The sequence below is a fragment of the Megascapheus bottae genome, chromosome 2 (genome assembly GCF_031878675.1).
Source record: "Megascapheus bottae isolate mThoBot1 chromosome 2, mThoBot2.hap1, whole genome shotgun sequence".
NCBI lineage: Eukaryota > Metazoa > Chordata > Mammalia > Rodentia > Geomyidae > Megascapheus > Megascapheus bottae.
In genome coordinates this window covers 40,205,049-40,221,495 of record NC_143510.1, presented here as the reverse complement: position 1 = coordinate 40,221,495, position 16,447 = coordinate 40,205,049, and the positions used below count along the sequence as shown (strand labels likewise).

General features: G+C 39.1%; 1 protein-coding gene across 4 annotated transcripts in view; it reads right to left on the bottom strand.

The window, feature by feature from the left end:
- The window catches only part of Chl1 (cell adhesion molecule L1 like), a 172,466-nt gene that overhangs the window by 31,857 nt on the left and 124,162 nt on the right, over window positions 1–16,447 (bottom strand). For all 4 annotated transcript variants that reach the window (XM_090324171.1, XM_090324163.1, XM_090324145.1 and 1 more), the window contains 3 exons: window positions 14,844–15,028; window positions 7,664–7,795; window positions 4,863–5,003 (listed from right to left, as the gene is read on the bottom strand). In XM_090324171.1, the coding sequence (XP_090180297.1) occupies window positions 4,863–5,003; window positions 7,664–7,795; window positions 14,844–15,028 (458 nt within the window). The remainder of the gene's footprint in view (window positions 1–4,862; window positions 5,004–7,663; window positions 7,796–14,843; window positions 15,029–16,447) is intronic.

Below are 16,447 nucleotides of genomic sequence, written 5' to 3'. Positions count from 1 at the left end.
TTAATGGGAAAACTCAATCTTGGGTTACAGGTTTTTCCTCCGCCCAAGAGGTGGAATTAGAGGCTGTTTTACAAGCACTCGTCCTGTTACAAGACGAGCCCTTTAACTTATACTTAGACAGTCAATATGTAATTCGTGCTCTTCAAGTCATAGAAACTGTTCCCTTTATTGGAACTACTAACTCCAATATCCAGACTCAATTTCGCCAAGTACAAACTTTGCTTTGTTCTCGCAACCTCCCCTGTTTTTTTGGCTTTGTTCGAGCTCACACTAATCTTCCTGGCCCTTTAAGTGAGGGCAATGCGGTTACTGACTCTGCCACCAGAGTTTCCTTAACTCAGGTTGAACTTGCTAAGCAGTCACATGCCATCCATCATCAAAACAGTCGAGCCTTGCGCCGACAGTTTAAATTATCTAGAGAAGCAGCACGACAAATAGTTAAGACTTGCTCCAACTATGTCCCTTTTTCACCAGCCCCCCATTTAGGTATAAATCCACGAGGACTGCTTTCTAATCACATTTGGCAGATGGATGTCACACATGTTCCATCATTTGGCCGATTAAAATATGTTCATGTTACTGTAGATACTTATTCTAATTTTATCTTGGCCACCCCCCTTGCTGGGGAAGCCACTAAACATTGTATTTCTCACTGCATTCGATGCTTTGCTGAGATGGGGATTCCCTCGCAAATAAAAACAGATAATGGCCCTGGCTATGCAAGCCGAGCATTTCAATCCTTCTGCCATTCCTATAATATCACTCATATTACAGGCATTCCTTACAATCCTCAAGGTCAAGGCATCGTGGAGAGAGCTAATGGATTATTAAAACATCAAATTGCTAAAATACAGAAAGGAGAGTCATATCCCGCTACCCCTGTGAATATACTTAATCATGCCTTATTTGTTTTAAATTTTTTGAATTTGGATTCAAATAATTTATCTGCTGCTCAGCGATTCTGGGATAAAAGAGAACAGCGTGCTTTTGCCTTAGTAAAGTGGAAGGATCCCCTAACTGGTGCTTGGCATGGACCCGATCCTGTTCTAATCTGGGGTCGAGGGCATGTATGTGTTTTTTCACAAGGAGAAAATGACGCCCGCTGGCTGCCTGAACGCTGCGTTCGGATCGTGGAGAGTGACAGTGGCCATCCAAGCAGCGACTCACTGGGCCTACACCCCCAACCCTCCAGTGGTGCATCCTGCGACGTGGGAAGGACCTGAGTTATTTGTGCATGTCAATCGGGACTGCTACTAATCCACTTGTTCCACACATTCATATGAGCTGTGTTTCTCCTCCTTTTACTATTATGTAGGGACCTTTTAACATATTCATTGACTCTACACAATTTAATATGTGACATTATTTTGTCTTTACCAGCCCTCTTCTTAATAACCTTTTTTGTAAAAGATGCCCAGGTGAAAAGCAAAGGCCTCCAGAGGTAAGTAGAAGTCGGCCGACCCCCTTGTATGTCTGCGTTTTATTTTATTTTATTTTATTTTATTTTTGTTTGTTTGTTTGAAAAGGTGCACTGTGGGCCTAAAACAGAGGCCTGGGTGGTCAAGGGACGCCTTGACCCCCCCTCCCCTTCTGAGTTTCTTGTCGATAACAAGGCATACCTGAGAGTCCCACCAGCAAGACATGTCTAAATCTAAAAATAACTGTTTGGTGAAAACATTCATTTGAGCTCATGTTTTTTTTTGTGTTAAGTGTATCTGATTGAGTCCAATTTTCTTGTTATATGTCAATGTCTGATTATTTAAAAGTCTCCGTTTCTCTGTCCTGTTCGTGTTACATATTTTTCCTTGTCCAGTTTTGTCTTTAAAATTGGTACCATTTCTAAGTATGGATCCTTATGGTTTTTCTGTGCGTACTCAAGCACACATTCTTGTTATTTATTTGAACATTTCTGGGCCTAGCATGGCCGCTCCCCCATGTCTGCAGTTGTAACAAGCCCTGGAAAAATAAATTCCAGCCAAGTTGCCTTGCAAAAAGTTTTGTTTTGAACCTGGTTCTCACCTGTAAGAGTAAAATTGGCAAAACTCTCTTGACACAAACTTCCGGCTGATATTAATTTTGCGCGCTTTATGATCTTTGAGTATGAATGTGTGTGAATGAGTAAGTGAACATGTTCAAGGTTAAATTGTCAGCATGCTGTATAAAACAATGGATAAATTTATACTTAAACACAAAGACAATTGGGTAAATCTAAGCTTAAAACTTCAACAAAAATATTAGGTTTGAATGTTTTACAATGTCTCAAAGAATTATTGTGTTGTCTTAAAGAAAAACTGGTAAATATTTTTCTAGATTCTGAAATCTGCATTTTATTGCAGGACATACAGCTGTTTACATTGTAAACATTGTATCCTGTTCAGCACAGAGGTGTTAGGGAATTCGGGATTTATTACTTTAAGTTAAAGTTTGGAAACATGTATTAGAGATTTAAATGTAAAATTGTTCATTAACGTCAGAAACTTTGCCTGTCCTTTCTTGCAAACTGACACTAGAAATCTGATGGTAAAATGTGGATAATGTGATTAGTATTTTAAAGGAATGTTTAAAGGTTTATCTCCATGCTATTGGGTGTATTTTAAAAACGAGAGGAAACTAAGTCCAGACTTAGACTTTTGGTGCACTGATGTCTATAGTTCTTGAATTAGGGAAAAACTGTTATTTGAGTTTAAACTGTTGTTGGAGTTCTAGACAGTAATCTAAACTGCAAAAGAGCCCTTTTTTCTAAAAGGCAAGAGGAGTGCCTTGGGCCTTAGGGGGCCTGAAGGCAGAAGGAGTTCTTTGTGCCCTTAAAGGTTTTTCAATTGCAAATAAAGGCTAAGGTGTTAATTGTTTAAGCCAGTATCAGTAAAAGTTATTAAGAACATTGGAAATGGGTTTCTAAACAATATTTGAAAGTGAAGTTGTCTTAAATGTTTAAAGAAAGAGAAAAAAGGAAAATTAGGACTACCAAAGTAATTGCTTAATTGCTATTTCAGCTTGCTCTTGTAAGTTACCTTATAGCAAGTTCCAGCTAGCCCATGGAGAAGGACAGCAATCCTTATTCAGATGTAACTTTGGCTTTTACCAGGTTCTAGGTAAGCTCATGCTTAGAGACTATTTCTGTGTTGACCACCTTGTTGCTTTAATTGGAGTAACGTGGCCTTTTGTAGGACTCATTGATCTGAAAGCCTCAGCTTTGAGCCTGCCCGGGCAAAGCAAAGTCCCTGTGAGACTGTGGTGTCTAATCTGCCAGCAGGATGCTGGGACAGAGTTGCTTTGGAGCTTGAAGTGGCAGAGTGCTAGCTCTGAGCTGAAAAGCTGGGGGGGAGCACTCAAGCACCAAGCTCGGTACTCATAGTGGTAGGGTGCTAGCCTTGAGCTGGAGAGCTGAGAGACAGTGCCCAGGCCCCGAGTTCAAGTACAGCAACCAACAAAGTGAAATGCCAATGGCATGTTTATCCCTGTGTGGAGAGACACTACTGGGACACGAAAGCCTCTGCTTGGATGGCAGAGATGGTGTCAGATCTTAGTCACTTGTGCTTGGCCAATCAAATTAATCAGAGCCGGGAGGTCATAGAATAGTTTGTAAGCCCGTGCCTTTCGTAACTGGGCAGGAACTTGTCAATCTTCTGTGATAGTGGGTAGTTTAAAATCCTAATTGAGCGAAATTTTTATTTTTTATTTTTGACACCAGCCACAAATTCAGGAAAAGTTTGTGGATCTGAGGCTTGTGTCTGTATTAATCTGTTTAGATCTGACAACTGAAGCATTGTTAAGGTTGCAGAAATTTAGTTCCCCAGACAATCAAGAAAAAACCTTTGCAAATGGGTGCTGTGTAAGCTACACTATTGTAGCCAAAGATGGTTTGTGCAGTTGTTAAATGTCAAATATGATCTCTAGTTTGGAGTAAATTATTGTTCCTAATATCTAATCCTTGCAACCCCTTGATAAAACAGGCTAGGCTTCTTAAGGTCCCTGGTCAAGCACAGAGACAACACCCCTGAGTCAGCTTGAAGAAGTCACAGAAGTTGAATCTCCGCCCATCAATCCCCGTTAGACCAAGGGACCAAAGTCATTTTTGGAAAATGTGACAGGATAAATTAGGGGTATAGAAAAGAGTAAAAATTGCACTTGTGTTTCTTTTAAAATAAAAAACGGGGGATATGTTGGGAGCCAGAGTGGAATCAAACTGTACCTTGACTTGCATCAGACGATGGCTTTATTGTCTTATTGCTTTCTGGCCCTATTCTATGTAAATGACCTGAGAATTATCATATGAATGTAACACCTGGAGGTTCCCTGGGTCTGGAGGAGGGAAGAAGCGGGAGTGGAAAATAAATGCAGCAGTCTTGGCAGTCTTTACCTGGACTGCGGACATCCCGGACCCGGTGTGTCTGTCTCTCTTCTATTTCTTGCTAGTCCTTGCCCCCAATTTCAGGAACCCCAATCTGCGAACCCTGGTTTGCTGCCGGTTGGCCCCGGCAGAGGGTCAAGTGTTAGAGCTCTAGCCTTGAGAAAGTCCAAGGACAGTGCTCAGGCCCTGAGCTTAAGACCAGGACTGGCAAAAAAATAAATAAAATGATTACGTTGGTACTTGTGTAACTTTAACCTTGATTCACTTTCCCTCAGAAAAGATCGGTTTAAAGTAACTTCAGTGGATGGGTGGGGTAGAAATAGATTGGGGATGAGGCGGGCCAGTAATCATGGATGGGTGACATGTATCAAGAGGCCCGGTGCCCGGTGCTCATGAATGGACCTGTTGAATTGATACCCTTTTGTACAAACACTTATAGGTAAATAATGGTCATCCATTAATGAAGGGAGAAAAGGCCAGAGCAGGGCAGATCTGCTCTTGAGCCACTCACCCACAACGTCAATGTTGGCATTGGTGAGGATGGTGCCATGCACGTTGGAAGCCTCACACTGGTACACCGCAGTGTGATTTGGGTGGAGGTTGGTAAAACTGATTTCGTTGGGGAGTACAACATCACCAGCAAATGGATGATCTGCAAAAGATGGAAGCGTGGTTGGCACTTGATGAAGAACAAGACAGAAAACATTGAGATACCATTTTGTCAGTGTGTCCCGCAGAATTCATATTCTAAACCAGTCATTCACCTAGATGTTCATTGTGGAATAGCTGTGACTTTAGATCTTCACACCCAGTCAGATGTCAGCTGATTTGCTATGTAAATCTTCCTGTGAACAGAAGGACCCTCTCCTACTTTTCTGAATCAAGTCTAGTTTAGAACTAGACAAATTTCATGACTCTATTCGACCATCGCCAGTGGCTCTTGCTTTCTCAATTGACCTCCAACTTCCTATTTAACAAAGACATTGTTCTCTACTTTTCTTCAACAATAATGATTATATTCGTTTTTGGGTTATTGAAAACATTAAATTTCCAATATTAAAAGAGAAAGTTTTCCTTATACATTGTTTCTTCCTAGGAGTCATAAATGAGTACAAGTTTTTTTTTCCACTAAGCATCTTGTGTCTTATCCATGTGTTTATATAGTGACTCGACAGCTCTGGAATATCATCTGTCACAGAACATGTTGTCAGTATACATTTGGCGGGGTCGCAAAACAATCCCAGTCGCTGGCATGTTATTCATAAGAGACTCATGTACAGAGGAAGAAAAAATAGTCCCTGAAATAGATCAATGCCCTCAGCCTCAGAATTTATGAGGATGTTATCTCAGGTAGGAAAAGGAATGTTGCAACTGTTAGTCAGGTGAAAGGCTTTCTATAGAAAAATTATTCCAGATGAACCAGGTAGACTCCATGTAATTGTACTGTGTCTTAAAAAAAATGAACAGAAGAGTTGGGCCTGGGGAAGGTGGCTTAATGGCAGATTGCTTGCCTAGCATGTATGAAACTCTGAGTTTGATTTCTCAGTACCACAGAAACAAAATAATAATAATAATAACAATAATAAATTATATATTTACAAAATCAGAAGAGCTTTCTTGCATGAAGCCAGAAGGAGACAGGAACTATAGAACGAAATGCTCAGAGAGATGTCATGATCATGAGCTAGTTTTGATCATGAGCTTAGGGGGATGGTGAAGGAGTCATGAGATAAGGAATTGGAGCAACCCATAGATGGAAAAAGCCTAGAATTCTCTCCTTATGCATCCAGGAAAGAACTCAGTTGTGTTAGCATCTTCATTTTTGCTCAGTAAGATTCATGTTAGAGTTTTAATCTAAAAATATGCAATCATAAATTTTCCCCATTTAAAACTAATGAGTTTGGGGTAATTCATTGTAGAAAGCTTTGTATCAACTGTCCTTTGAGTATTAGTATGATGGACAGCTCTTTTGAGTTCTTGCAGAGGCAGAACACTTGATAAACACCGTATCTCTGAGTTGATGTTGGCTTGGCTATTCACACTCCTACTGCTAAGCTCGATAGAGCTACCCCCTTCCTTCCTTCCTGGCCTTCTGAGCAGCTTGGAATGGACACAGCATTCTGAGTGTCCAGTAATCAATGCCGTGTTCCTCTCTTGTTACTGTGGGAAGAAACAAGTTTGTGGAGGGTCAGTACCAACCACAACCACATGGCTAGAAAATGGCAGGGCTGGTAAGCACACACACACACACACACACACACACACACACACACACACACACACAGAGCCATCTGACTCCAGAGTTGATAACCCACAGATGTTCTACATTGGAATCACTATCCTGCACCCTTGGCTATACTTATCTCATTTAGCCCACACAAACTACTACTTTCTTTATTTTGCAGTCGAAAAAGTATAAGCTTGGGGGAGGGGTTATTCAATAAACAAATTCAAAGCTAGCTAGGAGGTTTACACAGCTTAGGCAGAACCCCATTCAGGGCTCATGGAGAGGTCTCCCAGATATGTGCAGATCTAAAGTGCAAGAATAAATGGGAGTCATATAATATACCTAATACTGGAAATTGTCCTTCATTGAGCTGAGGCATAAACTATATTCCTGTCTTCCTGTCTAGACAAATTATATTCAAAGTGACCTGAAATCTGGGCTGGAATTGATGTTGTGGACTTAGAGTTCTATGCCACAGCATGGTACAGGGAGAAGACAGGCCTTCTGTTCTGGTCCATTTTAGCCTTTCTACGCCACGCCTGTCTGTTCAGGTCTCAGAGCTCATTGGACAAGGACATTTTGATATGGGATATCGAAGAAGAGGCCTGGATTCAGGAACATGGTGCCTTCTTTTGTCCCTGAAAATCATGGAGGCAAGTACGAGGTCACATAGCCAGCAAAGACTCAAATGTCTCTGACACTGGGACGTAGAAGAGATCCTAACCTTCTAATTGTGCTCCTAGCCTCTCAGAAATTGTCTTTCATTTCAAGGAAAGGAACAATAACTGTTTTTCCTTCTTGAGTCCATCCTCTTTCTCATTCAGTTGGGTTTTTATAAACTTTGTTTTTACAGATGCATCAAATAATGTTATCTACATATACATTATTTACAGATCATCCATAAAATGGCACACTCCTTTTCTAAACAATCAAAATTGCTCACAATGAGGTACTTTCTGATCTCCCATGCTGTTGTTGCAGCCTCTTCCCAGTTCCAGTTTTCCCACACCAAGTGTGTCTACCTGTTCACAATCCCATCTAACCAGGGATTTCCACATTCCATCACAGGTGATGATCGGACTCACTGTGTGGGGGTTTGCCATTGACTCTCCACTTGATTGTGGGTCGAGGATATCCCCCAGCTTCACACAACAAGATACCACTGCTCCCAGTGCTGAACACACCACTCTCAGGTTTCTTTATCCAGTATGGAGGCTCTGGAAACAAAGAGAAAGGGCTGATCAAAAAAGATTAAAACAAATAATAAGGCCTGCACTTCTCCTACACAGCAGCAGAGGGCAGACACCACAAACTGTTTCATAGTAGCTCCCTGTGAACTTGCTCTGCAAAGGAAACTGGGCATCTTGTGTGTTTAATTTGAACTCCACTGTATAATAAATCCGCAAACTAAAAATAGTCATAGAAAACCATTTTATTTAGCTACACAAGTAAACCTCCTTAGCAGAAAACGGAAGAGGGAAAAGCACATGGTTCATTTGCTAGGTAACAGCTTTTTGGCCTACAGCAGAGGATATGAAGAAGATTAGGAAATTATACTGAGAAACAAAACCTGAGAAACATTTTGGAAGAAAGTAATTAAAATGGTCAACAGTTTCTCTTTTTTACCTAATGCCAATTTTTATTTGTTTTTCTTTTCTTTACTGTTGTTCAGTAGTTGTACAGAAGGGTTTCAACTTGACAAATCAATTCACAAACATAAGGTAACTTGATTTATGTCACCCCTTTCATAGCTTTGCAAAAATGCACCCTTGGGTGGTTTTGAACTTAGGATCTTCCTGCCTAATTCTCCTCACTAAATACTGGCATTTCTGTTTTATATAGAGACTGCAAAGGGAGCTTACAAATTAAAACATTTTACCTTTCTATCTCCAAACGATGGGGAAAATACATATTTAAATTGTATGCATTTTTGAATGTCCTAATATAATGTCCTATATAATTCTAAGTAGAGTTTCAGAATAAAATGAAATCATTTTCTTTCGTTGAGACATTACTGTCATGTCTTGTCCTATAAAGGATATTTCTATGGCAATGAAATAATTTATAAGAAATAATGAAAGTTAGTAGGTTAATATGTAGGGGCCGTGAGTTTGACCTACTGGTAGAGTGCTTGTCTAGCATGCACAAAGCCCAAGTTTGATTCGTTGGTAACACATGCATAGAAAAGACTGGAAGTGAGACTGTAGCTCAAGTGGTAGAGATCTAGCCTTCAGAAAGCAGAAAGACAGTGCCCAGATCCTGAATTCAATCCCAAGACTGGCAAAAAAAAGAAAAGAAAGAAAGAAAAAGAAAATAGGCTAATATGTAAATAGTGTAGAGGGTTAAGTTTCATGGAAAATTGTTTTGCAACTTCAGGTAGTAAATCCTATCAATCATTGTTTGGTTATTCCCCAAGATATCTTGTATTTCTATACTATTTTTAATTAATTATTTTTTTACCAGTCCAGGGCCTGGGCACTGTCCTTGGACTTTCTAAAGGCTAGTACTCTATCACTTGAGTATGTGGTACTGAGGAATCAACCCGAGAGCTTCATGTAGGCTAAGCAGGCACTCTACTGCTAGGCCAGGCTCCCAGCCCTTTATTTTTATTTTTAAAAATCTCTTACGGGCTGGGTGTTTGGCCTAGTGGTAGAGTGTTTACCTAGCACACATGAAGACCTGGGTTTGATTTCTCAGTACCACATACATAGAAAAAGCTGGAAGTGGTGCTGTGGCTCAAGTGGTAGCCTTGAGAAAGCCCAAGGGTAATGCCCAGGACCTGAGTTCAAGTGCCAGGACTGGCAAAAAAAATCCCTTAAAAAGGTTTCTCACAGTCTTTCTCTCACAAACGCTCTTTCTTTTCTTCTCTGTCTTCATCTCCTTCTCCATCTCCCACTTCTTTAATACACACACATACACATACATACATGTATATGACACATGCATACATACATACATGCATATGGTAAAAATTACCTTTAAAAAATTTTAAGTCCAGGAGGAAAAACAGATAAAATGAAAAATAGTAATACATTCACAAAGTAAAAAACAAATTCATACAAATTACTCTCAAGTTTGAGCCAGAGAAATGTTCTTATCCTTTCTTCTGCAATGAGGACTTGATAAATTCCAAGTTAAAAAGTTCTATTCATGATATATAAAATCAGGAAATAGTGAGTTAGCTTAACTGAAGATCACTTTTTGGAGTTGAAGAGATTTGGTTGGCAGGCTTTGTTTTGGGTCCTGTTATGCATACAACAATAAAATTCAACATGTCAGAGAAAAAAGCTCCAGGAGCATGAACATTTCCCTGCTTATGATACAAAACCATGTTTTTCAGAGCATCTAAAAGTAATGATTATGAAAGGATGATATTCCTTTCAATGAGCCAATGTAATGAAATCGGGGTCTCCATTTCTATTATTAAGCTACAAATTTCCTTAATCTCTTGGTATCTATATTAAGATCTATCACTGTTAGGGAGGAAGCCCGTCTTAAGGTATTGCCAACTCTAATCCTCACAACACTAGACTGATCTTTGAAGAATCATTTAATTTTTCCAGTGCTGTAAGCCAAAACATCTCCATTTCCTGTGTCAGCCACATCATGGGTCTGTGGATAGGGCTTATGAGAGAAGCAGTATGGACTCATAGCTATGTGGTTAGCTTCCAATGAATTGTTCCTTTTGACTCAAACAAGAAACAATGCCAGCTTGGTTTACCAACTATTGATTGCTTTGTGCTTGTGAATCCCAACTCCCCAGTACCCACTGAACACTCTGCAAATGATAGCTAAACCTCTCTGTAGTCTTTCTACATACATTTCACCAGTGCTTAAATGTTCCCATCCCAGCCTCTCAGTCCTCTTCTCTTGCAGAAATTGGTCCTGAGTAGAGGGAGGTAGATTTCTACCCTGCAGTCTGAAAGACTTTAAGCCTGTTATCTCTCACTCCTCGCCTCCTCTCCAGCTGAAATTCTCATTACTGACTACTGAGATTGGATATGCAGCAGTTCAATATTAAAATAAATAGTGAGAGCGCTTGGACTAGGGAGCCGGGAGAGCCAGGGAGGGTTCCTCCTACTCTTCCCTGTGTCTCTTATGCTTGGCACAACTCAGACATACAGAGAGAATCAGTGGGTGGCACCCAGACACTCCAGAGAAGAAGCAATCAGGGAAAGAAAGAGCACCTTAGATAGTATGGAACCATTGTGTTCTGATGATTCATGATCCCATAATTACACATATTTGTTGGGACTTAACTACTCCCTCACTGAAGAAAGTATAGCAAAAGCTGGGTACAGTGGCTTACATCTGTAATCCCAGTTACTCAGAAAGGAGAGGTCAGAAGGATTGAAGTGTAAGACTAACCCTAGCAAAAAAGTTAGGGAGAATCCACTTTCCACACCAGAAAAATAGGCAGAAGATTAAATATGAAGATCTTGATTTGAGGATGGCCAGAGGCAAAAAAAAAAAGAATGAGACCCTATCTGAAAAATAACGTATAGCAAAACAAACTATGGGCATGGATCAAGTGATAATTCAAGAACAAAATATTTTCCAAAGTTATTCATATGCAAGTATGTGAATGGTAAGATCTAGTTGACAGAATGAAAGGGAAGGGTGAAAAAAACAAGATGACTGGGAGGGAATGGGGGGAGGGAAATTAGGACAAAAATATGAGAAAGGGTATTAATGTGTGAGAAGTAATGCATCTACTACCTGGAGAATGTAACTGTAACCCCTCTATACATTGCCCCAACAATAAAAAGTTAACATTAAAAAAAAAAAGAAATACAAAAGAGAAAAAAAGATGGGTAAAATTGAAAATACAAGGGAAATGCAGAAAATCCCCTTTTTGCATTAATTATGGTAAGATATGTGGTAACTGATAATTATTTATGTTGAAGCTTTACCCATTTCATTGTGATCTCAAAGTGATCACAAAATGATCTTTTATTGCTAAAAATAGACATATCACTATCTAAACAATATCACATGAAAACTATCTGGAGATATTTATCATTGGAACAAAAACAAAGCCAAACAGGAAATTTGACATCTATTGAAAAGTATTTTCTTAGTAAAACTGTGGATCCCAAATTCCTATTAACTATATACCAATAAGCCAAATTATTGGGTTCATTGGGTGGATTTAATTGTGTATGTATGTGCCTGTTCTTGGGCTTGAACTCAGGGTCTGGGTACTGTCCCTTGGCTTTTTTGCTCAAGGCTAATGTCCTATCACAGGTCTACTCTGACGTTTTTGTTGGTTAATTGGAGATAAGAGCCTCACAGACTTTTCTGCCTGGGCTGGCTTTGAATTGTTATTCCCCGAATTCGGCCTCCTGAGTAGCTAGGAATAAAGGTGTAAGCCACTGAAACTGGGCCTAATTTCAACTTTTTAGAAATAAATCTGTTATTTGAAAATGCAGTTTTCTTAACAGTACCATTGATAGAATATCAGTTCAATTGACAATTATGGCTATGTCATCATTAACATTAGATTTCTATTTCATTTCTCAAATTCAGGTCCTAAATTAGTCAAAAGTTTAGAAGATCCTTGTTAAGAGGTTATTTTTAAATAATCAGTTGAAATGTGCTTGCCCTCATAGGTTGGTTTCTGAATGTATTTAGAATGGTCTGAATTTCATTTTCTTCTTTCTCTTTCTATTCTATGTGCATTTGTGTTATATATACCAAGAAAGTATAGTTACATACAGTTTAGGAATCATGACTGGCTTTGCCTTTATGGAAAATAGGATTGGAATTATAGTTTGATTTCCTATTTAGAATATTATAGATTAAAATATAAGCTCCAGGAATCCGAGTTTCACAACAGGGAAGAAATAGCACAAATAGAATGTCTCACAAGCCATGCTTTTACTTTCACAGAAAGAGTGTTTTCAGAATGGATCAAATTTTCAAAGTTTACAATAAATATTGCTTTTTCTCCTCCCACCTGGCTAGCCTTTATTACTTGACTTGGGCCCCAAAACAAGTGAAAAATAAATAACAATAAAAATGGGAGCAGATTTGGTAAAACAGTAGAAAATTGAATAAAGATGAACTCGTTCACCCAGATGATTAATAAATATCATATTTACTATATTCAAACAGGGGGAAAAAAACATGTTGAGCATAATTTTCTTTTCACGTTGTACCTGAGAAGAGAATCTAAAGCATACAACTGAGGGTCCATTTAGTATTCCCTCACTAAGAGGAAATGATTAAAATGTTCCTCATAAAAACCTTATTTATATCTCCACAGTGCTATTAGCTGTTTTATGAAGAGAGGGAACAATTTGCTCAGGGAATGTACATTCTTTTGGAGTCCTAGAGCCAACAATTTAAATTGCATGATTAATTTTACATCTTTGATTTAGTTTTGCAACCGTTGCAATTTTTTTGAGAGCTTCGGCCTTAATCGGCGGAAAAAAAACAACAACAACCAACAACAACAAAAAAACGTGGGCAGATTGTTAAAATATTCAACCTACCAGAGCAGTGCCCCAGCCATCTGGAAGGATTTCTACTAGTCAGCAAACTTGGAGCAGGAAAAGCTAACGATTTGACATGTTGGCTTCATGTGTCTATGCATGTATACTGGACAAAGGTAGGGGGACCATGTTGTATGAGGGAGACAAATTAACACAGAGGTGTGGAATGAAGACCAAATCTAGACATTAAAAATAAACTCTTCTTCTCTAAATTTCTCTATGAATAATTCACTGCAAGAGGAACACATTCTTGTTGCCAGATGTGCATGTTGATGTCCAATATTGAGTTTTCCCCTACACAGGTTTTTTCCTTTTTATTAAATGAAGGACATCATTCTTTTTTTCTTTTACTTTTTTTTTTTTTCTACCTTAGTTCCTTGCAGAGAGTTTTGGGAACATAAGGACATGACCAATCAATTACCCTAACATTTACTTGTGAGTGGAATTTGTGTCCAACTTTTTTTTCCCCACCCATTAATTAAAACACCAGGTCATTACTTAGGTCTTCCTTGTTCAAACTAAAGCTTTAAGTGGCGAACTTTATTGGAATATTAATGAGAGACTGAGAGCTCTAGTTCACTAAAGGATCACCCTGGAGAGACAATTTCTTTCAATAGTTAAGCCTGGGCACAGCACTAAAGAAGTACAAACGCAGTAATTATTCCATTATTCTGGTCAATACAGTCAAGTAAACCACACATAGAAGACTTCAATGCCATCAACCCCAAAGAAAATAGTTTCCATCAATCAATTTCACAGAAGGGCCAGATAACCTTTGCTTCTGCAGACACAGCCTCCATAACTACATGTGTGACTGCTTGGGAGTTTTTCTATTTTTTTCTTTTTGTAAGTGATCTCCTCTTTATTTAGCTATTTCTATTCATGGGTAAGAAGACCATAAAACCTCTGTTGACCAAAAAGCTTTGGATTTATAGAGAAAAGATGTATTTTTGTATTTTAGAAGAAGAAATGAATGTTTATAACATATAGGCAATTATTATTTTTTTATTCTAAACTACATACTGAATATAATCTAAACTCAAGATATAGACTAGACCATGTGGGAGCTAGAATCAAGCCAAAATAATGTCTGAAGCCCTCATTCCTTTACGTGGGGTAAAATGAGGAACAGAAAAGTGAAATCACATGACAAAGGACAAAGAGGGATTGAGACATTATTAGGAAGCAAAGTATCCATTTTCTTCCAAGCTCCTGGTAATATTGTATTCCATACAACTCCTGACATTTTCTTTTCATAGGTTAATATGCTGCAGTATCACATGCATATCACAATACAAATTTTTACAGTTGAGTGATCTGAAAGAGTACTTTTGCTGACCAACTAAATAAATCTCAGAAATATTGTGTGTGTGTGTGTGTGTGTGTGTGTGTGTGTGTGTGTGTGTGAGAAAGAGAGGAGAGAGAGAGAAACAGAGAGAGAGAGAGAGAGACAGAGAGAGAGAGAGAGACAGAGAGAGAGAGTATCTGTCTGTCTGTCAGTCTGTATGTCTGCCTGCCTGCCTGTGTATTTAATCCTTAAAACGATTTTTCCTTGTCATTTGTGCCATTCATATGGTTTACAGAGATACAGTGCAAACTTGACTAATTGAAGTTTAATAAAACTCCATGCTTACAAGTTAGCCAAGTCAAAACCACTGATCTATTTGAATATATATATACATATAGATATATATATAGATATATATGAAAGGCCATGTATGCAATCATAGTCTTTAAGTAGAAACAAAAATCATCATGGATAACATACCTTCTACTGTGACATTAAAAATATGACTCGCTATTCCTAAGAAATTGCTGGCTGTACAGCGATAAAGTCCTTTGTCTTGAAAGGAGACATTTTCTATCTTCAAAGTCTTGCCATGGTTTTCTTTTGTTTCTCTTCCTTTTGGTAAATCCCCTTCCAGTTTATTCCATTCGATCTGTGGAGTTGGTCTGAAACAAATGAATGGATAAATGAACTAATGAAAGCATAAATGAATAAATGAATAAATAAATACACCCTTAGGAGAGAGTCTTTACTAGCTTGCTTTTACCTATCCACTGAGATTTCTTAGCCTTACCACAGGGTTGTGGGCAAGTATCTGACTTGGTAAGTTCCTAATAGTGCTCTGATCTTTTGTTAAGCTATATAACTACTTGTGAGTAGTGAATAAATGTGACTGGAAGAAGGCTGTATATATGGAATCCACAGAGGTCACATTACGACACATCTTCTCATGTGTGAGATAACCTTTCTGTGGGGACAGCTCTTCCTGTCTCACTTTGAGAACCATGTTGACACAGACAGAAAAGTGATCTGTACTGTGTGGCTCAGATGAGTAAGAAAAGGTATTGGCTGGCTGGTGGAAGTAGAGTCCATTCATTCCAGGGCAACTTGGAGCCAGGCAAGCAAATCTGAGTGGAAACTATGGCTTCAGTTAACCAGTCATAAAGGTGAAAATGAGCTGGGTACTGATGCCTCATGATGGTAATCTGGTCTGTTCAGGAGGTTGAGACCTAAAGACTGTGGTTTAAACCCAGTATGGGCAGGAAGGTCTGTGAGACTCTTACCTCCAGTAAACTACTCAGGAAAAGCAGGAAGTGGAACATTGGCTCAAGGGGCAGTGCACTAGCCTTGAACGAAAAGAGGCACAGGGACAGTGTCAAGGCCCTAACTTCAAGCCCCAGGATCAGTTAAAGAAAAAGGAGGGGGGACTGGAACTGAAGGTGTAGCTCCCCTGGCAGAACACCAGCCTTGAGTACAAAAGCCAAGCAGGTTTGCAAGACCCTAAATTCAAGCTTCAGTACTAGCATAACTAAATGAATGAATGAATGGATCGTATTTTGCCTTAGCTATCATTATTTCTGTTACTAGAGAAGGAGGTTTGAAAAGAAGTATTTTGAAGTATTTTTAGATATTGCTTCATAAAGTATCCCTTTTCTCTGACAAAGGACCAGAGAGGATGGTCAAACAACTAGGCAGATAATGCAGCCACATCAGGTAAAAATTCTGAGGACGATGTGTTGGGATGCACAGATAGGGACATTCACTTCTTTTGCTATCTTTCTTTGTAACACTTCCATTTCAAAAATGCATATAACAGTGTTTCTCTTATGTAAAGGCAACCTATGCAATGCTCAGTCCAGTCAGAAGCTCAATAATGGCATTCAAAAAACGAATGGCATGGGATAGAAGGAGAAAGAACCACCGGTGAATGAGGAGCCTGAGAGAAGCAGCCAGCTCCGTGATCATGATGAACTTAGTCTGTACCAGTGTAAATCCACGTGGTGCGACCATCAGAGCAGCTGGTCACCATCATGAGTCAAGCAGAACTTTACTAAAATAAAGCAGAAACCCAACTTTCTCAACAG